Raw genomic sequence first — 25,960 nt, forward strand, 5'->3', positions numbered from 1 at the left:
CACCAGGGAAGCCCGAAAATAGTATAATTTTATGAGCATTTGTATTACTGTATATCAGTCTAGATTCCTAAAGATAACATTCTGACTTTTGATCTGGAAGGAAACAGTAAAACTCTTGAATAGATATTTAAAAAAATTTTAAACTGCTTGTTTTTAAAGTAGTCACCCCCTTCCCACTCTCAACCCCTTTTTGTTGAAATCTCCTCTAGTCTGTCTTCTCTGGTTTGTATAGTGTCTGCTTCTAGTTGAACCTCTTCACACAAACCTGGGAGAGTGTGGCTAGACTGTTAACCCTAAGAAAACAAACTCTCTCAGTCTGTTTTCTCCAGTTCTACCTGTTCTCTGGCTCCTTTCAAAGAGGAGGCTGCTCAGGTTCAGATTTCTTTCTTGTTCAGAAGTCTGTGGCGGATTGATGGGAAGGGTCTTGTGAGTTCTTAGATTAGTTGGGGGTAGGAAAATTTGAGAACAACTTTCAAATATTATTTTCCTTTTTTGTGTGTTAGGCTGCAGAACAAGCAAAAGCAAGCCCAGCTCTGGTAGCCAAGGATCCTGGTACTGTGGCTAACAAAAAAGAAGAAGAAGATTTAGCGAAAGGTACATTTTTAAGTCCCTGATCATGGAAAGAAGATAGGTCTCTTACTGATGTTTATTTTCCCCCAAGATATTTAAAAATAAAAGAAATAGGAGTTCACAGCTAAAGTTGAAATCTACTTGTTCTCCTTTGTTCCTCTCTTCAGTGTCACTTTTTTCCTCTCCTCTTCTGAGGCAACTGCTATCATGTATGTCCGTTCAGTCTATGTTTCTATAATGTTTTTACTACACTATCTATGTGTCCATAAACAATACCAAATACTTTTTTGTGTCCAACAAATTCTTTTTCATAAATAGTGTACTCTAGGTATCATCTACAACTTGTTTTTTTCATGCAACAATATGTTTGAGATCTGTTCATAATGAGACATGTATATCAAGTTCATCTGTTTTAACTGCTGTGTAATATTCCAGTGAACTAATAAATATCTGCTGTAATTTATCCTCCTACTGATGGACAGCTGGGTTTTCTGATTTTTTTTTTACTATAACAAGTAAGCTGCACTGAGTATCCTTGTCCACCTTCTCTTTTGTGTGTGTGTGTGTGTGTGTGTGTGTGTGTGTGTGTGTCTGTGTGTGTGTGTGTGTGTGAGAGAGAGAGATTTTGTTTTGTGGTATTGTTGGCTTATGGAGTAGGTACATCTTTAACTTTGCTAAACAGTTATAGTATTTCCTTTTCCATCAGCAGTGTATGAAAGCTTTTATTATTCACTTATTCTTTTTAGACTCATGACATTTGCTATTGTCAGAGTTTAATTTTTGTGAATCTGATGAGTTTGAAATGATACCTAATTGTTTTTAATTTTTATTTTCTTGATTGCTAGTGAGGTTCAGTCCTTTTTTGAACGTTTATTAGCTGTTCTGATTGTCTCTCTTTCTGTTTTTTTCTAATAATGATGTATAGAACATCTTTATTTTGGATATTAATCTTTTGCCTGTTATATCTGTTATAGATATCTACTCTTGGGTTTTGGCTTACAATTTAAACTTTGATAATGGCATGTTTTATTAAACAAGTTTTAAATTTTCATGTAGTCAAAATTTTTCCTTTTCTTTTATGATTTTGGGTTTTTTTTTTTAATGTCTTAAGATATTTTTCTCTCCCCCAGGATCCTGAAAGATATTTTTCTATGATAATTTTAAAGTTTTGTTTTCCCATCTGGTCTTTTATTCATCTAGAACAGAAATGGAAGGGAAGACGGGGTTATGTGTTGCACTGAAAGCAGGGTAGTCAATTCATTAAGATTATGTTACAGAGCCTGTGTGACACATGGTGATGGCCTGTATTAGGGGAGGAGATAGAGCAGACACATTTGAAATCTATTTTGGGGGATTTGTTAGGTGAGACTTTACTGTAGTTATTTCCAAATTCCAGTTCTTAGACTAATTACCTAAGAATGACCTTTGGAACAATAAAATGTAGGTTCTCAGATACTTCCTTTGAGACTCCTATTTAGTAAGCCCCCAGTGAAGGACTCAAGCTTGGGACTTTGGACTTCCCAAGTGATTTTGTTTATTATTTGATAAACTTAAGCTACAGAAATACGTTGAAAAGATGAAAGAAAATATAAAATATCTGCAGCTAAATTAAACAAAATTGATTTGAGTTTATGTCTTTTTATTACCCAGAATATTTAAAATTGTACCTGTTCAGTAAAAATAGTCATCATGCTGTTCAGTTTTTTTTTTAGTTTATTTTTTAAGCTCTCAGTGTGAATGAATGAATAAAATTGATGACATTATTTTTGTTCAATATATTATATCAGGATATGTCGTAGTTTCCCTCTACATTATTAGAAGAAGAATACTTTTTACCTTCAGATATCTTTTTGTACTTCTTAGGATTGCTGGGTATATTAACATTTGGGGTCTTTTTAAACCCATTATTTTCCAGCCATTGAGTTGTCGCTGAAGGAACAAAGGCAGCAGTCAACCACCCTTTCCAATTTGTATCCAAGCACATCTAATCTCTTAACTAACCACCAACACGAAGGCCGAAAAGTTCGTGCTATATACGACTTTGAAGCTGCTGAAGATAACGAACTTACTTTTAAAGCTGGAGAAATTATTACAGTTCTTGATGACAGGTGATGGTTACTATTAAGTTGAACATTCATGTGAAAATATATAACATATTCTGTGTTTCATATTATTCTTGCTGAATGCCTTATCAAATGTAATAAAATCAAATACTGATGCAGGTAGTTTTTCTGTAGGATGGTCGGTTGCTTTGCTTGTGTCATACTGTCTGGATTCGTATTTTGTAGCTTAAGTTTTCCTCGTCTATCATTTAAATGGGTTTTATATGTCTTGGAGGCCTAGTTTACTCTATTCATTTTTGGTTCCATCTTATAATATAGATTGTTAAATTAGTAAAAAAAAAAGGTTAAGATTTTAGAAAATACACCAAATATATATATATATGTATATATATGGAATTTATAAGAAATACAAAATATATTGAATTAATTTATTTGCACAGAATAGTATATCAGTGTGGAACAGATTCATTTTACATGGTGTTATATACATTATATCATAGGGGAGGTGATACAGTGCATCTGTTTTTTTACTACAGCTTTATGTTTACTTGAAAATTAGTTGTTACTGATGATTATTACTCATAATGAAGTGCTAAAATTTGCAAGTGTTTTTTTTTTTAAGTCTTTATTTTTTTTAAAGGGAGAGCTGACCTGGCAGTTTTTTTTTAAATAAATTTTTACTTATTTTGTTTATTTTTATTTTTGGCTGCATTGGGTCTTTGTTGCTGCATGCAGGCTTTCTCTAGTTGTGGCGAGCGGGGGCTGCTCTTCATTGCGGTGCACGGGCTTCTCATTGCGGTGGCTTCTCTTGTTGCGGAGCATGGGCTCTAGGTGCACAGGCTTCAGTAATTGTGGCACGCGGGCTCAGTAGCTGTGTCTCATGGGCTCTAGCGCGCGGGCTCAGTACTTGTGGTGCACGGGCTTAGTTGCTGTGCGGCATGTGGGATCTTCCCAGACCAGGGCTTGAACCTGTCTCTCCTGCCTTAGCAGGCAGATTCTTAACCGCTGCACCACCAGGGAAGCCTAAATCTTTGTTTTTGAGGTTGGATAAATGCATTAGGTATTTTGTTTGTTTCGTTTTAATATTTATGTATTTATTTATTTGGTCGCACCGGGTCTTAGTTGCAGCAGGCGGGCTCCTCAGTGTGGCTCACTGGCTCCTTAGTTGCAGCACGCAGGCTCCTTAGTTGTGGCAGGCGGACTCCTTAGTTGTGGCTCCAGGCCTTCTTAGTTGCGGCACATGGGCTCCTTAGTTGTGGTGTGTGAACTCTTGGTTGTGGCATGCGTGTGGAATCTAGTTCCCTGACCAGGGATTGAACCTGGGCCCCCTGCATTGGGAGCATGGAGTCTTATCCACTGTGCCACCAGGGAAGTCCCTGCATGTGGTTTTTAAAGATCAATTCAAATACAATTAAGATTATTCTTATAGTATCACACTTACATACTAATATGTTTTCTTGAATGGAAGAAAATGAAGTAAAGTTTGAGCTGGTTAGCTGGAAGTTGCACAAAACCTTGATCATTCATTCATTCAAAAAGTATTTATTGAGCACTTGCTAGCTTTCCTTATCCTAGGTGCTGGGGATCCAGTGGTTAGCGTGGGTACACACCCGGGAGTGTGTTCCTTGTGAACATTTTGTGCTGTAAATGGTGTTACTGTCATGTGTGTTCTCTTGTGGGGGGGAAAGTTTCCTAATGTGTGCTAGAAAGAGCACTGATTAGGAATGGAGGTCTGGATTCAGAGCCTACCGTCTATCTTATTATAAAGGATTCTCACGCGGGAGCCTATGAACCATTCGAAGTTGACAGTTTTCAAGTGTGGGGACCTCTGTTTGAGGGAGAGAGTTCAGAGCCTTGTACTAGACCTCGAAGCGTTCGCCAGCCTTCCAGAATATGAGAAAGAACTGTGTGTTTAATAGCGTCTTATCTTCTCTGAGGCCTCATCTCTAATTTGTAATAATGATACATTCACTTCCTCCATTGGATTGTTGTGAGCTTCAGATCTGGTAATAATATAGGTTAAACACTATAAAAGGTAAAGATACATGGAAATAAAAGTTCTTTGTTATAGTAAAGCATTCTTTCTTGTTTCTCTTAGTGACCCCAACTGGTGGAAGGGTGAAACCCATCAAGGCATGGGGTTATTCCCCTCTAATTTTGTGACTGCGGATCTCACTGCTGAACCAGAAATGAGTAAGTATTTTCCAGCCTGTCACTGGATGATGATCCACAATTCTCTCTAAAATTCAGCTTTCTGGAGCAGAGACTCTCCAAAGTTAGTGCCTCCAAGGTGTTTATTAAAAATGCAGCTCCCCGGTCAGATTATTTATGAGGAGTCATCTAATCATCTAAGAATTGAAATCATCTGTCTACCAAGATTATCTTAAGACAGACTATGGACTTTTCTTTAAGAAAAAAAAAATATATATGTATATATATACACATATATATATGTATGTATGTATACATATGTCATTGTAAAAATGCAGATTAAGAAGTGTTATAGAATTTATGCATTATGTATTTTTGGTATCATCAGTTGATGAAAGGGTGACAAATGCAGTGTAACCTTATAGAGAGTTCTTCCTATTCAAAGGTTAGCTAATTTCTCTAGTGTCCAGCCCCAAATTTGGAAGCAGTGGCCTCTTAGCAACTTAATAGCTTTCCTAAGCCACCATTTCAGATATTCAGAAGGAGCTATAATGAATCATGTCAATAACTTTTTGAGTTTCAAACCTTTGCTGACTAGGAGAAACAGACTAGAAAGTGGGGCGAAGGAGGAAAAGTGATATTACTGGCAGGCGTAATCATTGCAGGACATGTAACTGCCAGTAGTCTATCGAAATATTGGTAGGCAGTTCACTGTATTTCTAGGCAATACTGTAATGAATCTTCATAATGATGATTTTGTGGCATCAAGATTAAGTCACAACCTTCCTCTTTTTAAGGAAACAGAAATATGTTCTAATCTAGAAAGATTTCTGTAGCGACTGAAATGGTTAGAATTTTAAGAGTTTTTTTGTAAGTAAGTTGGTAAGCTACAGTTATCTTGGCAAAATATCTCATCTTTCTATAATGCCAGGTAGAAGAGATCAAAGAAAGTTATAAATCACGATCTGCTTTGGTCATTTTGAGTTTACAGGAATTTTAAGAAAAGATCTTTGTCTCAGTTGTCTTTTTATTTCCAACAGTTCTTTGTACTGAATCTTATCCAGAATACAGACTATATAAATGTTTATACAGTAAATGAAGCGCAAGTGTCTGTGTATTAACAGTAAAGATACACTTTTCTTTGACAACATAAAAATGCTTCTCTTTCAAGAGAAGGCTTTAATAACAGACCAGATGTTACAGATCTTTGATAAAGTAATGCCCTCTCCTAGTTATTGTTGGGATGTCTTGTGTCACTTTTATAGAGACAGATTGTGATACCCATTCCTTTAATAAAGTTCTCTTTGGTAAACTCAGAAAACGTCCTGTGGAACCTTGTTTAGATGGCAGTGCATAACGTGCTAACTTTTTAATCTGGGCTGATGGTGGTGGGGGATTTTGCTTGATTTTTGGGTTTGGGTTTTTTTTTTTTTTAATCTTGAAATAGCTGTTGGAAAGGATGGAATTGTCTTGGACTTCCATTCAAGAGGAGATCCAAGATCTCAGGTAGATAAAGTAGACATCTCATCTTTTTTTTCCCATTATATAGAAATGTAGCCTTAAAATGAATATTCTAGTTATTTTCATGTGTTTCACTCTGGACCATGTAAAAGAGAAACCAGAGCATCAGAGCTTATACAGTGGAGTTACAGTTCTCAGGCTTGGAAAATGAGTGTTAGCAAGATCCTTGTAGCATCGTTCTTTATGTGCAAACAGAAGCCCATTTCACTGAATGTGCCAATTAGAAGTGCCTGACCTACTTAGCTTGTTTTCGTTTTGGAGAGGCAGTAAGATTTCGTGCAAGCACTGTATTTTATATATGTATATGCATAAACACATCTGTGTGTGTGTGTGTAAAATATTATTTATACACACATACACATAATATACACACAAACATACACATACATACAAAGTAATAGTATTAGTCCCTGAGAGAAAAAGCACTGCAAACTTGTGCATGGTCAGCTGTTAGGATATGAAGTCTACCATGTGTTTCTTATGGGTAGCAGCCAATGCAGTGCTGTCCCAGCTTTCTACTTGTTAATAGCTCAAGATATGAAAGCAAAAATATGTGTAGCGGGGGCTTCCCTGGTGGCGCGGTGGTTGAGAGTCCGCCTGCCGATGCAGAGGACACGGGTTCGTGTCCTGATCCGCGAAGATCCCACATGCCGCGGAGCGGCCGGGCCCGTGAGCCATGGCCGCTGGGCCTGCGCGTCCGGAGCCTGTGCTCCGCAACGGGAGAGGCCACAACAGTGAGAGGCCCGCGTACCGCAAAAAAAAAAAAAAAAAAAAAAAAAAAATGTGTAGCATATGGCTCTTTTTCTTCCATGGGAAAGTGAAATCAGCTGAAACTGGTTTTGTATGTAGAGTTTTACTTTATGGTGACTTGTGTGGGATGACTATATTCCTTATATTGGAAATTAACCTATTTTCCATTTATATTCTATAGCATAGAATACATAAGTGATATGACTTCTTGTTCTCGGAGTAAAATCACAGGCCAGATTCCAGTAGTGTGGGCTAATAGAGCTAGAATGATTGGCGTTCAAATCCAGGCTTTGCCATTTATTAGCTTTCTCCTACGCAAGCGTTCTTAATCTTTCTAAGCCACTGCTAACCTCATTTGCAAGATGGGCATATCTCATAGGATTGTATTGGAGCTTCATTGGGGGAAATGGAATATTCCATTAAGCATATTTAATAGTTTAATTAATATTATTTCCCTTCCTTAATTCTGCCCCTTTCCCATCCCCCGATTCTTAATTTTTATGAATACTGATTGACTACATTGATATCAGGATGAAAAAATCCCCAAAGGAAGTTCATTCCTTTAAAGCTGTATGTGTTTCTCAGTATTACTTTGGATAAGATTAATTACTATGTTAATCATAACCTTATACTTGCTGGTTAATGTTACATTGAATCTTTTTAAAGATTGCTTTGTTGAGCAAGAGAAATACGTGCTTCTGGTTTGCAGATCCCTTAATAACCACCTTTTCAGTTGCAAGAATAATGTAACTAAAAAATACAGACTGATTTAGTGGAAAATTCAGATCACTGCCAAGGCCACTTGTAAAGCTCTCCACTGGCCTGGGTGTCATTCCCTTAGTTTAAAAAAAAGACTGAGTGGCGTGAGGGGAATATATAGCTAACTTCCCAATTCATTACATTGAAAGAGCGTGGCCTGTGAAAAGTGGAGATTTTTCTTTGAAAGGACTGGTAATTTGAAAAGAGGATTTATTTTCAATAGCAGAATTCATTTATGCCATTGTAAAACTTTGCTTTCTGTTCAGCAGTTTACAAAACTCTCATATGTAATAGGTGATTAATCTTCGTTCCAGAAATACAGTTCTTATTTTTAGTGAAGTATCTGTTATGGAAAACATAAAATCTTTAGAAGAAAAAATTAAGAAGTCTTCACAGAATTTCATAATGTCATGTTCTGTCATGGTTGCCTAAATCTGCAACCGAATTATCCCTTAAACTGAGTTTCTCAGATTGAAGGGAATACAAGAAAAATCCAAGTTCTCTCCTTAAAGTGCTTTTAAATAAAATTTTAAATTTATAAGGAAACGATAAATGTTACATGTTTTACAGTTAAAACGGAGAAGAAGACGGTACAATTTAGTGACGATGTTCAGGTAGAAACGATAGAACCAGAGCCGGAACAAGCCTACATTGATGAAGTGAGTGATTTCCTGCCTGAGAGCATCATACTGAATTCACCATTGAAGTTGCAATGGTTTTCTTCTCTTATTTAATTAAAAAAAATTCAGTACTTGATTAATGCATGTGTTTTGTTGTTATACAACTTCAAACAATACAAACGAAGCAAAGATTCTCCTGGAAAGTTCCTCCCTAGTCCCATTCTTACCATGTCAGTGCTTATAGTTGTACCTCATTATTTTAATTCCTGCTTAATATTCCATAGAATGGACTTATCATGACTTCATTATTCTGTTGTTGGACGGTTAGGTTGTTTTCAGTTCTTTGTGTGTTTTTTGCTATTACAAACACTATCATAATGAGACTTTTTGGGTATATTCAAAAGAATGTGTGACTTTTTTTTTTACATCTTTATCAGATTATAATTGCTTTACAATGTTGTGTTAGTTTCTGCTGTATAACAAAGTGAATCAGCTATACGTATACATATATCCCCATATCCCCTCCCTCTTGAGCCTTCCTCCCACCCTCCCCATCCCACCCCTCTAGGTCGTGTGTGACTTTTATTTTTAAATGCTCTGGAAATTATATTCTTTGTAACATTTTAAACTAATGATGAAAAATGAGATGTCATCTTTAAACTATGTGAGGGGATTTGTAGGTTTTTAGCCTTTTTTAGAGGAGCCAGAAGCAGAAAGTTTGAAGAGCGCTGTTTTAGTGAAACGGGTTGTAGAAGCTGTGCTGAGAGCCCCCAGAGAATGTACTGGAGTCAGGGAAAGTTAGGTTTGGCTATAGCATTCCATCGGAAAATGCATGCTAGCGGTCTATCTAGAAACCTCATTTCTCTGATGGTAGACAATTTCAAATAGGTTGTAGAATTCTGTAAACAAAGAGAAGAGAAATTATCCATGTATTAGTTGACCCTCACTTTCATTTTACTCCCCTCTCCTTTTTTTGGCTGTAGGCAAACTTTTCTGACATGTGCCTTCTTTTTTAGATACTTAAAATGAAAATTGTGAATCTTTTACGTTGAAAAATAATATCCATTTCTAAATATGGAATTCTTTTGACTTCAGAAGAGTGTTTTAATATACGTGTGTCGTTTTCACTCTCTAGTGATTAATTCATCTCTCAAACTGTTATCCTTCTGTACAGAGTATAGAATTTTGTTTTGGTATAAATAACTACTTTGCTTAGAATTGGTACTCTTTAAATTATTTACCTAAGTAACTATACTCAGTAGCATAACCATGTAAAAACCATGAATGGAGAAAAGTTTGTAATTATTACAGTAATATTCTTTGGTACATGAGATCTATATTTTGGTTTTTTAAAACTTGCATATAGATACATCTCTACTAATGTAATGTATAGATGTATTTATGTAATGATGCCTTCATTAGTTCTGTTGGTCTTAAAGCAAAAGATTCTGAAATAGATCTGAGTCATTGCTTTGAGATGCCTTCCAGCCTTTCACATAGGAGAATAGAGAAGCCATAAATCTTCCTCCTTTTTTTGATGACAAAGTGAAGCATTGGTGGAAAGAGAATGTAGAGTAAATCCTTCTGGTGCTACTTAGAAGAACAGCTGTACCAGAGCTGAGCTGTGCCTTACTGAAACAGCTGCTGTATTCTCCCTTGTAGAGAAGTAGTAATGGAGCTGTTAGTCACAAGTACTGCCAGCTTGAGAGAGAGGTTACACCTGTCAGCATGGCAAGACTACAGCTGCCCCTAAACAAAGTGACACAGAAGTCCACTAGCATGACTTAAGAGATTAAAGAACTCACATGTTGTAAGTTTAAATGTTGCTCTATTTCTTCTCATCTAAGAGAATTTCTGGTAGCCGTTTCAAAAGGGCTCTGACTTCACATGATAGTAAAGAGAATACACGGACAGTAAATACATAGAAGGGAAATTGAAGTCTTCATATCTGTGCATTACAGGATTAGCCACTATCTAACTAATGAAGTGAGAAGGTATTGTTGCATAATGATTTGTTACTTTTTATAGTAACAGTTTAATTTCTGTAGGATAAAATGGACCAACTGCTACAGATGTTGCAAAGTACGGATCCCAGTGATGATCAACCAGATCTTCCCGAGTTACTTCATCTTGAAGGTAAACCTTGTTTTCCATTTCCCTTGCAAATAAAGAATAATTAGGATTAAATCTAGTGTTCTGTTACAGAGTGGTTTTATATTTAAATAAAATTGAAAATGATATAAACAATGTTAACATTTCTGACTCTTCTGTGACCGGTCTCACGTTTATATGCAGTTTAATTGAACCTTTGGTAGAATACAAATTCGTATACTTTTCTACCCAAATTAAATATTTTATTCAACTTTTAAAATGTTATAAAATGAAAATTGGTATTAAAAATTTCTGAGATCAATACAATCAATCTAAAGTATTGATTTTATAAATAGCTAGGAAAATCAGTCTTGGGTTTCTGTGGGCTAAGATTAATTAATAGAATTTTTATTATTCCAAATTAGATCTTTTATTCCTTAAACTACATGAATATCCATCAGAGAGTTGCTTTCTTTTGCTGCATTTTCTTATATTTCTTTAAATCTTGTCATCTTAGCCATGTGTCACCAGATGGGGCCTCTCATTGATGAGAAGCTGGAAGATATTGACAGGTAAAAGAACATGCGCTCCGTCTGTACTGTGTACCTTCTTCTCCACAGATCTCTCTAAACTGCATGTTGGAATAGAGCTGCCTTGTATTTTATTTTATTTTCATTTTAAAGATATGCCCGTTCTCATTCACTTGTTTTCTACTTGATGTGGGAATTAAAATTAGACCCATCTGCCCCCACTCCCGCTTTTAAATGAGGATTTATTTGACTTTCATTATGTTAGTCTGTTTTAAAAATAAGGGTTAACTATTATAATCACATTTGCTGTAAGCGGCATCATCAGGGCCCACACATGACCCATCTGTTATTAATGAGGGAAACCTGGATATTTGAGGTAAAGTCAAGTACAATAAGCTAGAGTCCTTCCAGCACAGCACCTAAATCTGAAACAGTTTTGGTTGCTTTGGAGCTAAACTATAGGATATTTTTTTTTTCATTACAAGGTTAAATTTTTAATAATGTATACTTACACCGCTCTTCGCCATTTTTGCTATTTTGATGCATCTTATTATTTATAACATTATATCATTTAAATAGCAGTTATGTGTCACATTATTGTATATTTCAGAAGACATTCAGAACTCTCAGAGCTCAATGTTAAAGTGATGGAGGCCCTGTCCTTGTATACCAAGTTAATGAATGAAGATCCAATGTATTCCATGTATGCAAAATTACAGAATCAGCAGTATTATATTCAGTCATCTGGTGTTTCTGGTTCTCAGGTAAGCTTTTAAAAATGAAGTATTTCATTTTAAATTCTCAAATATATTTGAGATTATTTGGAATAGCTGTGTTTTTGTAAAAAGTGAAACTTTCTAAAAGTGATGTTTGGAGTAAAAATAAAGTTAAAAAGATTTTTTCACTTGACAAATACAATGTGTAGTATGCTAGCTATAATAATAGTTCTTGTTCTAAAAAATTATTCTTCTGCAGGGGTGCACATCAATCACTGTCAAGCTTTAAAAAAAAAAAAAAACAGATACTTTGACTCTACCCAGACCTTTTGAATCCAGGCATGAGGCCCAAACATCTGTATATTTTTAAAGCTTCATATCTAATTATCTAGTTAAGAACTACAATTTTTGTCTGTCTGAGTAAAATTTCTAATTATTACTAAATTCTTGTGAGTATCTACCATTTTCAGTTTTATAGTGACTTTCTTTAATCTGCATTTTTTCCATTCCTTTACATGAGAATGTGTGTAATGCAACAGAGAGCGCTTTTTCCTCTCGTCATGCCCAGCAACTATTTCAAGAGCCCATTTCCCACAAACTCACTAAGTTCAGGGTATAGGGAGTAGTTAGTCAGACACAGCATTTTATCCATGTAGGGTAGCATAAACTTTGTGCAGATGAATTTTTTTTTGACGCAGTCCACTTCTGGAGTGAGGGGCCAGAACCCTGGAGAAGAGCAGCCAAGCCTGAGAAACGTGAGGCTGGATGACACCTACCCATGAGTCTTGATGCCAGTGTGAGCCAGCAGACAAAGAGAAACCCTTCACGTTCAATTCGCAAAGTACAAACAGTTGTATTTGTGAGGACTGGACTAGCTGCGTCCATAATGAAGACCTTTTGGATTCTGTGTGTAGTGAGTCTCGTGTGGCTTAACACAGCCTTCAGATGATTGTTTTGTTTCCTGATGAGTGTGTTACTGTCCTAACAACTGCTACAAGTCTCACTCCCTGGACAGTGGAGTTCTGTTTTCAAACATGTGAAATGGAAGGATCTAATGGATACTACAGAAAATTAGAATATTATGTGTGTTTAAGATTCGGGGGGCACTTAAGACTAATCTCTTTAGCTTAAAACAAGTATAGTTTTTAGGTGCAGGGGTATGCAAACAATGGCCCAAGGGCAAAGTCCAGCCTCCCACCTCTTTTTTAAAATCAATTTTTACTGGAACACAGCCGTTCTCATTCGTTTCTCCATCGTTGCTGGCTGCTTTCTCTATGGGCAGAGCCCAGTAGTTTCAACAGAGCGCACATGGCCCACAAAGCCCACCCCATTTACTGTCTGGCCCTGGACAAAGAAGTCTGCTGACCTTGCTTTAGGAGGATAGCTTGCTCTATGTTCAGTAAGCTGTAACTTAGGAGATATATCTCTGTGTAGATGCCTAGAAACAAATGCAGACCGTTGCTGTAATGCAGTGAATTCAAACATACTTCTTCAGCATTTGGGGGTTCATTTTAGGGAGATACAGTATCAACGTGGAAAGAGGGATTATATTAGTATAAAATTTCAAGGTAAGTTTCTTTACTGCTTCTGTACGGAGACAGACACGAGTTTAGCTAATGTTTCCCTAAAAACAAAAATCATCAGAAGCCCACTTCACTGAAAAGCACTTTTTAAAACGCCTGTCGTAAAGCAACTGTACCCCAATTAAAAATAAATAAATAAAATCTACATAAAAAAATAAAATAAAATGCCTGTCACCAGAAGGAACTCAGAAAAACATTTCAGAGATGTAATCGTTGCTCTTTTGTAAGTGAATGCATGCCTGTTGAAATCCGAGGGACCCTAATGTGTTTTGTCTCTGACTGTCCTAGGTGTACCCGGGCCCTCCTCAAAGCGGTGCCTACCTGGTCGCAGGGAGCGCGCAGCTGAGCCAGCCCCAGAGCTACAGCCTTCCTCCAGAGCAGCTGTCTTCTCTCAGCCAAGGAGCCGTGCTGCCTGCCAGCCCAGCCCTTCCTAGTCAGCAGGCTCAGGCTTCCTACCCCAAGTAATGTGATCATTGGCTCTTGTTTGCTTTTAGTGTTGTTAAAACTCTCAGGTGCCCTTGGTCGTCTGTAATCATAAAAAATGGATAAGAAAAATCCAGGGTAGGTGTCATCACTGATGCCAGACGGTCAGCCCCGTCTGTGGTGGCAGGTGGGTTCTGTAGGACCCCCCTGCAGTGCTGCAGTCCTAGCCAGCATGCCAGCCCTCTGTCCTATTGAGTCCTTGAACTGCTGTATTCTGGTTTTAGCTTTGTGTTTTTTATATTCCTTCCATCATAATTTCTTTTGTTTTAATCTGAGTCTGTGATAGTATTTGTTAAGAACTTCAATGTAACTTAAATTTATTTTGATAACTATAATTTAATGCTTTACACAAATTTCACATAAAAGCTGAATGTTCCTGTGGTTATTATTTTAGAATTTATAGTTCTGGGCTGTCTCTTAAAGACAAATATTCCCTTCTTTTTACCCTGTGTGGGAATTAAGTATATATCACAGCATGATAAACCACCTGAAAAGAGACAGTACAAGAAGCTGTACGCCCCTGTGGTTCACGGGGCGAGTAGCTGAGTATGAAACGACAGGCCCATTGTTCTGGTCATTTACTTAGAATGCCCCTATCATGTAAATGATTATATTTATACATTATATTATTCATAATTTATAAATGCCTTTTCTACTTCAGTGGGCATCTAAGCTGAAGTCATCACTTTGGATCGAATAGGTAGGCTTAAGAATTCAGTAGTGTGTAACTCCAGAGGTCATGATGTTCTGACTCACAACAGGAGTTTCTTGGTGGCACAGGTACAATTTCTAGGGACCTTTCCATCAATGTTGGAGTTGCCCAGAATGCTCCTATACTGCCCTCACTATTGTATTGTTCATCCTCCAAAGAGTCACACTCTAGGGATGCTTGGGGATTGTCAAACATGATTTTGTGGTCACATCTCGTATTCTGAAGTGACCTTAAGAAGGATGGTGATGCGGAAGCCTGTTACAGGCATCAAACAGCAGCAACAAGAAAACAGCGCCCCCTACTGGGTCATGTAGCTTAGGAAAAAGTTAGCTCTAACTCTGTTTGTCCAAGGACTTCTGTTTCTTTTCTTTTCTTTTTTTTTTAAGTCTCAGTTTGGTAAAAAGCGAATACCCTTACATAGAAATTGGTAGGGAGCAACTATTAGGAGAGTAACATGCTGCTTTAAAATTAGATCAAAGTGAGTAGAGGTAGGTATTGCTGAGAAGTTAGCCAGTGTACTCGAGTAGTATGTATAGGAACCTCTCAGATACTTTAGTATTAGCCAGAAGTGCCGCCTCTGTCCCAGCTAGTCCTCTGTTACCATGTCACATGCTGCTCTGGATGTCTCATTACTGGAGATTACTTGGGATCCATTCTTAGTTCAGAGCCTTGAGGAATTATCCTTGTAAGTGAGATTCTCTGTTGGGAGGTTCTTAAACCGTGACGTGCTGTAGAGCCAGAGCACCTTGCCCCTGTTTGCTGGGGGCTGCTCTGTCCTCTTCTGCTATTTGGATGCGAGACCCCCGTGCAGGACCCGCGCTGTGTTCAGGGCCTGGCTACTGACGTGCTGTAGCTGTAATTGTCACCTCTCCAGAAACACGAGTACATTTCAGTAGGTGCTTTTTGCAGAGCATTTCCTTGAAACGTTTAGCCCTCTTCGCCGGGCTAATTGCTGCTTATTCTTCAGCTCTTAGCTTAGCTTCGCCTTTACTAGAAGCTTGTCTTGCCTTCGCACCTCGCCAGCACTGTTCCTCCTCTGATGCTGTCTCAGGCCCCCAGCACCTCGTGTTATCGTGTCGTCCTCTGTATCTCCACTAAACTGTCATATCTTGAGAGCTGGAGCGGCATCTTTCACCTTTAGAGCCACACTATGTAGCACAGAGTTTTACACCTGGTAGGAACTCAGTAAATATTTGATGGTAATTTCAAGGGCTGTGTTAGGTCAGTGAGATATATGTTTCAATACCTTGAAAAGGCTTCACACAGGCTTTGAGGCAATTTTTTTTTTTTTTTTTTTTGTGGTATGCGGGCCTCTCACTGTTGTGGCCTCTCCCGTTGCGGAGCACAGGCTCTGGACGCTCAGGCTCAGCGGCCATGACTCACGGGCCCAGCCACTCCGCGGCATGTCGGATCTTCCCGGACCGGGGCACGAACCCGTGTCCCCCGCATCGGCAGGCAGACTCTCAACCACTGCGCCACCAGGGAAGCCCAAGGAGGAATTCTTCCCCCCCCCCCCCCGTTTTTGGTAGGCAGGTTTTTTCATGTCCCTCAGTTTGTATCTAGGAGGCAATTTCTTATTCTTTTATATAGAATTTTGGCTTCAGGGTGGTCTCTTTTCCAGACTTCTGTCACCCTAGGGTGATATTACTGATAACTGGGGATGGTGGTGCTGATACAGTTTTCTAGACCTACCTGAGTGATGGTGGCCACGATGATACTAAGGTGACCAAAGCTACGTACTTACTTGTCGGTTATTTCATTTTACATCTGTTAAACAGATGTTTTCTGTGTCTGAGTTTGACGTTGTAGGTATGTGAGATCATACGGTGTTTGTCCTTCTCTGTCACAGGGGCAAGGTTTCCTTCTTTCTCACGGCTCAATACTATTCATGTGTGTGTGTATCTCTATCTCTGCCTCACACCTTCTTTACCCATTTATCCCTTGACGGACCCTTAACTTTTCCCGTTTCTTGGCTATTGTGAGTAATGCTGCAATGAACATAGGAATGCAGATACCTCTTTGAGATCCTGATTTCAGTTCCTTTGGATATATGCCCAGAAGCAGCATTGCTGGATCATATGGTAGCTCTATTTTTAATTTTTTGAGGAACCTCCATACTGTTTTCCATACTGACTGTACCAACTGCATAGATGTTCTCTTTTCTCTACATCTTCACCAGCAGTCCTTACTTCTGGTGTTTTTGATCATAGCCAGTGCAACAGGTGTGAGGTGATACTGTGTGGTTTTGATTTTATTTTTCTGGTGGATAGTGATGTTGAGCGCCTTTTCACGTGCCTGTTGGCCATTTGTATGTCTTCTTTGGAAAAATGTTTATTCAGGTCCTCTGCCCATTTTTTAATCAGGTTGTTGTTTTTTTTTTAACATCTTTATTGGAGTATAATTGCTTTACATTGTTATGTTAGTTGCTGCTGTATAACAAAGTGAATCAGCTATAAGTATACATCTATCCCCATATCCCCTCCCTCTTGTGTCTCCCTCCCACTGCCCCTATTCCACACCTCAGGGTGGTCACAAAGCACCGAGCTGATATCCCTGTGCTATGCAGCTGCTTCCCATTAGCTATCTATTTTACATTTGGTAGTGTATATATGTCCATGCAACTCTCTCACTTCGTCCCAGCTTACCCTTCCCCCACCCCATGCCCTCAAGTCCATTCTCTACGTCTGCGTCTTTATTCCTGTCCTGCCCCTAGGTTCTTCAGAACCTTTTTTTTTTTTTCAGGGTTCCACATATATGTGTTAGCATACGGTATTAGTTTTTCTCTTTCTGACTTCACTCCGTATGACAGACTCTAGGTCCATCCATCTCACTACAAATAACTCAATTTCATCCCTTTTTATGGCTGAGCAATATTCCATTGTATACATGTGCCACATCTTCTTTATCCATTCATCTGTTGATGGACACTTAGGTTGCTTCCATGTCCTGGCTATTGTAAATAGTGCTGCAATGAACATAGTGATACATGGCTATTTTTGAATTATGGTTTTCTCATGGTATAGTCCCAGGAGTGGGATTGCTGGGTCATATGGTAGTTCTATTTTTAGTTTTCTAAGGAGCCTCCATACTGTTCTCCATAGTGGCTGTATCAATTTACATTCCCACCAACAGTGCAAGAGGGTTCTCTTTACACTCTCTCCAGCATTTATTGTTTGTAGATTTTTTGGTGATGGCCATTCTGACCGGTGTGAGGTGATACCTCATTGTAGTTTTGATTTGCATTTCTCTAGTAATTAGTGATGTTGAGTATCCTTTCGTGTGTTTGTTGGCAATCTGTATATCTTCTTTGGAGAAATGTCTATTTAGGTCTTCTGCCCACTTTTGTATTGGGTTGTTTGTTTTTTTGATATTGAGCTGCATGAGCTGCTTGTATATTTTAGAGATTAATTCTTTGTCAGTTGCTTCATTGGCAAATATTTTCTCCCATTCTGAGGGTTGTCTTTTTGTCTTGGTTATGGTTTCCTTTCGTGTGCAAAAGCTTTTAAGTTTCATTAGGTTCCATTTGTTTTTTTTTGTTTTTATTTCCATTTCTCTACGAGGTGGGTCAAAAAGGATCTTGCTGTGATTTATGTCATAGAGTGTTCTGCCTATGTTTTCCTCTAAGAGTCTTATAGTGTCTGGCCTTATATTTAGGTCTTTAATCCATTTTGAGTTTATTTTTGTGTATGGTGTTAAGGAGTGTTCTACTTTCATTCTTTTACATGTAGCTGTCCAGTTTTCCCAGCACTACTTATTGAAGAGGCTGTCTTTTCTCCATTGTATATTTTTGCCTCCTTTATCAAAAATAAGGTGACCATATGTGCATGGGTTTATCTCTGGGCTTTACTTTCTGTTCCATTGATCTATATTGTGCCAGTACCATACTGCCTTGATTACTGTAGCTTTGCAGTATAGTTTGAAGTCAGGGAGCCTGATACTTGCAGCTCCGTTTTTCTTTCTCAAGGTTGCTTTGGCTCTTCGGGGCTTTTTGTGTTTCCATACAAATTGTGAAATTTTTGTTCTAGTTCTGTGAAAAATGCCATTGGTAGTTTGATAGGGATTGCATTGAATCTGTAGATTGCTTTGGTTAGTATACTCATTTTCACAATGTTGATTCTTCCAATCCAAGAACATGCTATATCTCTCCATCTGTTTGTGTCATCTTTAATTTCTTTCATCAGTGTCTTATACTTTTCTGAGTACAGGTCTTTTGTCTCCTTAGGTAGGTTTATTCCTAGGTATTATATTCTTTTATTGCAATGGTAAATGGGAGTGTTTCCTTAATTTCCCTTCAGATTTTTACTCATTAGTGTATAGGAATGCAAGAGATTTTGGTGCATTAATTTTGTATCCTGCTATTCTACCAAATTCATTGATTAGCTCTAGTAGTTTTCTGATAGCATCTTTAGGATTCTCTATGTATACTACCACCTCATTTGAAAACAGTGACAGTTTTACTTCTTTTCCAGTTTGGATTCCTTTTATTTCTTTTTCTTCTCTGATTGCTGTGGCTAAAACTTCCAAAACTATGTTGAATAATAGTGGTGAGAGTGGGCAACGTTGTCTTGTTCCTAATCTTAGTGGAAATGGTTTCAGTTTTTCACCACTGAGAATGATGTTGACTGTGGGTTTGTCATATATGCCTTTATTATGTTGAGGTACGTTCCCTATATGCCTGCTTTCTGCAGAGTTTTTATCATAAATAGGTACTGCATTTTGTCGAAAGCTTCTTCTGCATCTATTGAGATGATCATATGGTTTCTATCCTTCAGTTTGTTAATATGGTGTATCACATTGATTGATTTGCATATACTGAAGAACTCTTGCATTCCTGGGATAAACCCCACTTGATCATGGTGTATGATCCTTTCAATGTGCTGCTGGATTCTGTTTGCTAGTATTTTGTTGAGGATTTTTGCATCTATGTTCATCAGTGATATTGGCCTATCGTTTTCTTTATTTTTGACATCTTTGTCTGGTTTTGGTATCAGGGTGATGATGGCCTTGTAGAATGAGTTTGGGGATGTTCCTTCCTCTGCTATATTTTGGAAGAGTTTGAGATGGATAGCTGTTAGCTGTTCTCTAAATGTTTGATAGAATTCGCCTGTGAAGCCATCTGGTCCTGGGCATTAGTTTGTTGGAAGATTTTTAATCACAGCTTCAATTTCAGTGGTTGTGATTGGTCTGCTTATATTTTCTCTTTTTTCCTGGTTCAGTCTCGGAAGGTTGTGCTTTACTAAGAATTTGTCCATTTCTTCCAGGTTGTCTGTTTTATTGGCATATAGTTGCTTGTAGTAAGCTCTTATAATCCTTTCTATTTCTGCAGTGTCGGTTGTTATTTCTCCATTTCGATTTCTAATTCTGTTGATTTGAGTCTTCTGCCTTTTTATCTTGGTAGTCTGGCTAATGGTTTATCAATTTTGTTTATCTTCTCAAAAACCAGCTTTTAGTTTTGTTGATCTTTGTTATCGTTTTCTTCATTTGTTTTACATTTTTTTCTGATCTGATCTTTGTGATTTCTTTCCTTCATCTGACTTTGGGTTTTTTTTGTTCTTCTTTTCTAATTGCTTTAGGTGTAAGGTTAGGTTGTTTATTTGAGATGTTTCTTGTTTCTTGAGGTAGGACTGTATTGCTATAAATACCCCTCATAGAACTGCTTTTGCTGCATCCCATAGGTTTTGGACCGTCGTGTTTTCATTATCATTTGTTTCTAGGTATATTTTGATTTCCTCTTTGATTTCTTCAGTGTTTTCTTGCATATTAAGTCGTGTATTGTTTAGCCTCCATGTGTTTGTATTTTTTACAGACTTTTTCCTGTAATTGATAACTAAGGTCATAGCATTGTGGTCAGAAATAACACTTGATACGATTTCACTTTTCTTAAATTTACCAAGGCTTGATTTGTGACCCAAGCTATGATCTATCCTGGAGAATGTTCTGTGAGCATTTGGGAAGGAAGTGTATTCTGTTAGTTTTTGGATGGAATGTCCTATAAATATCAATTAAGTCCATCTTGTTTAATGTATCATTTAAATCTTGTGTTTCCTTATTTATTTTCATTTTGTTTGATCTGTCCCTTGGTGAAAGTGGGGTGTTAAAGTCCCATACTATGATTGTGTTACTGTCCATTTCCCCTTTTATGGCTGTTAGCATTTGCCTTATGTATTGAGGTGCTCCTGTGTTGGGTGCATAAATATTTACAATTGTTATATCTTCTTGCATTGATCCCTTGATCATTATGTAGTGTCCTTCTCTGTCTCTTATAATAATCTTTATTTTAAAATCTATTTTGTCTGATATGAGAATTGCTACTCCACCTTTCTTTTGATTTCCATTTGCATGGAATATCTTTTTCCATCCCCTCACTTTCAGTCTGTATGTGTCCCTAGGTCTGAAGTGGGTCTCTTGTAGACAGCATATATATGGGTCTTATTTTTGGATCCATTCAGCCAGTCTATGTCTTTTGGTTGGAGTATGTAATCCATTTACATTTAAGGTAATTATCGATATGTTTTCTTCCTATTACTGTTTTCTTAATTGTTTTGGGTTTGTTATTGTAGGTCTTTTCCTTCTCTTGTGTTTCCTGCCTAGAGAAGTTCCTTTAGATTTGTTTTAAAGCTGGTTTGGTGGTGCTGAATTCTCTTCTTTTGCTTGTCTGGAAAGGTTTTAATTTCTCCATCGAATCTGAATGAGATCCTTGCTGGGTAGAGTAATCTTGGTGTAGGTTCTTCCCTTTCATCACTGTAAATATGCCCTGCCACTCCCTTCTGGCTTTCAGAGTTTCTGCTGAAAGATCAGCTGTTAACCTTATGGGGATTCCCTTATATGTTGCTGTTTTCCCTTGCTGCTTTTAATATTTTTTCTTTGTATTTAATTTTTGATAGTTTGATTAATATGTGTCTTGGTGTGTTTCTCCTTGGATTTATCCTGTATGGGACTCTCTGCACTTCCTGGACTTGACTGACTATTTCCTCTCCCATATTAGGGTAGTTTTCAACTATAATGTTTTCAAATATTTTCTCAGTCCCTTTCTCTTTCTCTTCTTCTTCTGGGACCCCTGTAATTTGAATGTTGGTGCATTTAATGTTGTTCCAGAGGTCTCTGAGACTGTCCTTAATTCTTTTCAATCTTTTTTCTTTATTCTGCTCTGTGGTAGTGTTATTTCCAGTATTTTATCTTCCAGGTCACTTATCCGTCCTTCTGCCTCAGTTATTCTGCTATTGATTCCTTCTAGAGGGTTTTTAATTTCATTTATTGTGTTATTCATCATTGTTTGCTGTTTCGTTCTCCTAGGTCCTTGTTAAATGTTTCTTGTACTTTCTCCATTCTATTTCCAAGATTTTGGATCATATTTACTATCATTACTCTGAATTCCTTTTCAGGTAGACTGCATATTCCCTCTTCATTTGTTTGGCCTGGTGGTTTTTTACCTTGGTCCTTCATCTGATTCATATTTCTTGTCTCCCCATTTTGCTTAACTTACTGTGTTTGGGGTCTCCTTTTCACAGGCTGCAGGTTTGTAGTTCCCATTGTTTTTGGTGTCTGCCCCCAGTGGGTAAGGTTGGTTCAGTGGCTTGTGTAGGCTTCCTGGTGGAGGGGCCTGGTGCCTGTGTTTTGCAGGATGAGGCTGATATTGTCTTTCTGGTGGGCAGGTCCACGTCTGGTGGTGTGTTTTGGGGTGTCTGTGAACTCAGTATGATTTTAGGCAGCCTCTCTGCTAATGGATGGGGTTATGTTCCTGTCTTGCTAGTTGTTTGGCATAGGGGTGTCCAGCACTGAAGCTTGCTGGTCCTTGAGTGCATCTGGGTCTTAACGTTGAAATGGAGATCTCTGGGAGAGCTCTCACTGGTTGACATTATGTGGGGCTGGGAGGTCTCTGGTGGACCAATCTCCTGAACTCAGCTCTCCCACCTCAGAGGCTCAGGCCTGACACCCGGCTGGAACACCAAGACCCTGTCAGCCACATGGCTCAGAAGAAAAGGGAGAAAAAAAAAGAAGGAAAAAAATTTACAATAAATAAAGTTATTAAAATAAAAAAAATATTAAAATAAAGAAAGAAAGTAATAAAAAAGAAAGGAAGAGAGCCCCCAAACCAATAAACAAATCCACCAATCATAACAAGCACTAAAAAGTAAACTAAAACATATAAATCAGAAACTAGTCAGTTGCATACAGCAAACCCCAAGTCTGCAGTTTCTCCCAAAGTCCATTGCCTCAATTTGGGATGGTTCATTGTTCAGGTATTCCACAGATGCAGGTACATCAGGTTGATCGTGGAGATTTAATCCGCTGCTCCTGAGGCTGCTGGGAGAGATTTCCCTTTCTCTTCTTTGTTCTCACAGCTCCTGGGATTCAGCTTTGGATTTGGTCCCGCCTCTGCGTGTAGGTCGCCGGAGGGCGTCTGTTCTTCGCTCAGACAGGACGGGGTTAAAGGAGCCGCTGATTTGGGGGCTTTGGCTCACTCAGTCCAGGGGGAGGGAGGGGTACAGAGTGCGGGGCGAGCCTGCGGCGGCAGAGGCCAGCGTGACGTTGCGTCAGAGGCCGGCGTGACGTTGCACCAGCCTAAGGTGCACCGTGTGTTCTCCCGGGGAAGTTGTCCCTGGATCACGGGACCCTGGCAGTGGCGGGCTGCACAGGCTCCTGGGAGGGAGGTGTGGGTACTGACCTGCGCTCGCACACAGGCTTCTTGGTGGCGGCAGCAGCAGCCTTAGCGTCTCATGCCCGTCTCTGGGGTCTGTGCTGATCGCCGTGGCTCGCGCTCATCTCTGGAGCTCGTTTAGGCGGTGCTCTGAATCCCCTCCCCTTGTGCACCCCGAAACAATGGTCTCTTGCCTCTTAGGCAGTTCCAGACTTTTTCCCAGAGTCCCTCCCTGCTAGCTGTGGTGCACTAGCCCCCTTCAGGCTGTGTTCACGCAGCCAACCCTAATCCTCTCCCTGAGATCCGCCCTCCGAAGCTGGAGCCTCAGCTCCCAGCCCTGCCCGCCCCGGCGGGTGAGCAGAGAAGCCTCTCGGGCTGGTGAGTGCTGGTCGGCACCCATCCTCTGTGCGGGAATCTCTCCGCTTTGCCCTCCTCACCCCTGTGGCTGCGCCCTCCTCCGCGGCTCCGAAGCTTCCTCCCTCCCCACCCCCCATCTCCACCAGAGAAGGGGCTTCTAGTGTGTGGAAACTTTTCCTCCTTCACAGCTCCCTCCCAGCGGTGCAGGTCCTGTCCCTATTCTTTTGTCTCTGTTTATTCTTTTTTCTTTTGCCCTACCCAGGTATGTGGGGAGTTGGTTGCCTTTTGGGAGGTCTGAGGTCTTCTACCAGCGTTCAGTAGGTGTTCAGTAGGAGTTGTTTCACATGTAGGTGTATTTATGATGTATTTGTGGGGAGGAAGGTGATGTCCACGTCTTACTCCTCCGCCATCTTGAAGGTCCTCTTGAATTCTCCTGGGTGGCTCCAACAAGGATGGTTCCCAGGGTAGTTTCTTGTGGCAGAAAGAATTCAGAGACAGAGGGGGAGGTCAAGAAAACAAAGTGATGATTTATTTAAGCGATGGATTTTTGGGTTTTTTGCCATTGAATTGTATGAGTTCTTTATGTATTTTGGATATTTACTCCTTACCAGATAATGTGATTTGCAAATATTTTCTCCCATTTCATAGGTTGCCTTTTGGTTTTGTTGATGGTTTTCTTTGCTGTGCAGAAGCGTTTTAGTTTGATGTAGTCCCACTTACTGATTTCTGCTTTTGTTGCTTGTGTTTTTGCTGTGTATTCAGGAAACCACAGCCGAGACCAGTTTCAACAACCTTTTTCCCCTGTCTTTTCTTCTAGGAGTTTTACAGTTTCAGGTCTTAAATTTAAGTTTTTATTCCATTTCAAGTTCATTTTTGTGTGCGGTGTAAGACAGGGGACCTTTTTCATTCCTCTGCGTGTGGTTATGCGGTTCTCCCAGCGCCGTTTGTTGAGGAGACTATCCTTTCCCCATTGAGTACTCTTGGCTCCCTTGGCAGATACTAGTTGACCATTGATTTGGAGTTTCTGAGCCTCAAGGCTCTTAGGGGCTAATGGCGGCAAACACACACAAAGTATGTTGTTACAACACAAATTACAAATAAAGGTATGTGCAGAGTGCTTGAGGAGCCTCAGGGTTCAGGGAAGACTTCCAAGAAAAATATGCTCTTAAGACTGGAGGAAAAAGTAAGAATGATTGTCTGTCATGGACAAAGATGTGGGTCTCATGCTTTTGTTTACCTGACATGCTGTGAAATGCATGGTACCCATGGAATGGATGAAATGGGGAGCAGTGAAAATGCACGGTGCATGTTGGGCATTACCAGTGGTGCAGTGTTACTAAAGGGTTAAAGTCTCTGTGGGGAGAGGTGAGAGAGACGCTTGGACTTATTGACAAGGATAATGGATGGTCCGAGATACCATGTTAAGGAGCTTGGGTCTTGTCTGGGAAAGCCCGTAAAGAGCTTCAGATGGTGATAGTGTTGATGGATTCATAGGGACTAGATTAGGAGCTGGTGGGCTAGTATATTAGGCAAGAAATGATGAGTGTCTAACTACAAGATAGGGATGAGAAAAGGGTTATTTAGAGATGAGCAAATGATTGCCTATGGGTAACACGGTGGGGAGATAGTGCAGAGCAGAGATATGAGAGAATTGCTGGGTTTTAACCTTTGAACAACTGGGTGGATGGTAGAACTTTTAAGTTGAGATAAGGAATATAGTACAAAGTGGGAATGATTACAGTGATAGCTAACATTTATGGGGTAGTAAGCACTAGGTGTTGTGCTGTATGCTTTATGTGTATTAACTCATTGACGGTAATAACCCATGAAGTAGCTACACTATTATCCCCATTTTATAGATGAGAAAATTGAGGCAGGGAGCAACGGCTAAGGTCCCATTTAGCTAAGATACAAAACTAGGCATTTTGGCACCAGAGCTTAGCACTTAGTCTCAACATGATAACAATAGCATTGTTGTGACCCTTATCGATGTGACCAATAGCATGAAACCTGAGTTCTTGTAATACTTTATATTTCACAACACAACACTTGTGGAATGATAATGGGTGATGCCTTTAAGCATGACTTACGTGGTTACATTAGTTGGTGGAATATAGTAGCAAATGACTATCTGTTATAATAGTGAATTGGTTTAATTTGTGCAAAGTACAAGAGTATTGGATTTACCAACATTGATTTATAAACAATCTAGGAATTGAAGAAAAGTTTAAAAATAGGCAGTATTTTGAAAATTTTAGGCAATTGCCCATTGTATAGCTTGTTTTACATTTTTCACAGAGAGGTGGGGGGGAAATCTGCTTGTTAAAGCTCTTCGTATTTCTCTTTGTATCCTGGTGTCTTACACATAGTGGAAACTCGACTGTCAGGTTGGGGATGGGAAGAGAGGAAGCCGAGA

At 39.0% G+C, this 25,960-nt stretch overlaps 1 protein-coding gene across 3 annotated transcripts in view; it reads left to right on the forward strand.

Moving 5' to 3' along the window:
• Positions 1-25,960, forward strand: part of STAM (signal transducing adaptor molecule) — a 69,443-nt gene that overhangs the window by 38,798 nt on the left and 4,685 nt on the right. The window contains exons 6-13 of one of the 3 annotated variants that reach the window (XM_082845032.1): positions 504-594; positions 2,486-2,678; positions 4,732-4,826; positions 8,385-8,473; positions 10,483-10,570; positions 11,043-11,097; positions 11,666-11,819; positions 13,643-13,815. In XM_082845032.1, the coding sequence (XP_082701158.1) occupies positions 504-594; positions 2,486-2,678; positions 4,732-4,826; positions 8,385-8,473; positions 10,483-10,570; positions 11,043-11,097; positions 11,666-11,819; positions 13,643-13,815 (938 nt within the window). Of the gene's footprint in view, positions 1-503; positions 595-2,485; positions 2,679-4,731; positions 4,827-8,384; positions 8,474-10,482; positions 10,571-11,042; positions 11,098-11,665; positions 11,820-12,030; positions 12,073-13,642; positions 13,816-25,960 lie in introns of those variants that run through there. The other 2 variants (XM_082845033.1, XR_014326392.1) reach the window with 2 other exon arrangements.

Source organism: Leucopleurus acutus (assembly GCF_964270905.1).
Source record: "Leucopleurus acutus genome assembly, chromosome: 1".
In the NCBI taxonomy this organism is placed as follows: Eukaryota; Metazoa; Chordata; class Mammalia; order Artiodactyla; family Delphinidae; genus Leucopleurus; species Leucopleurus acutus.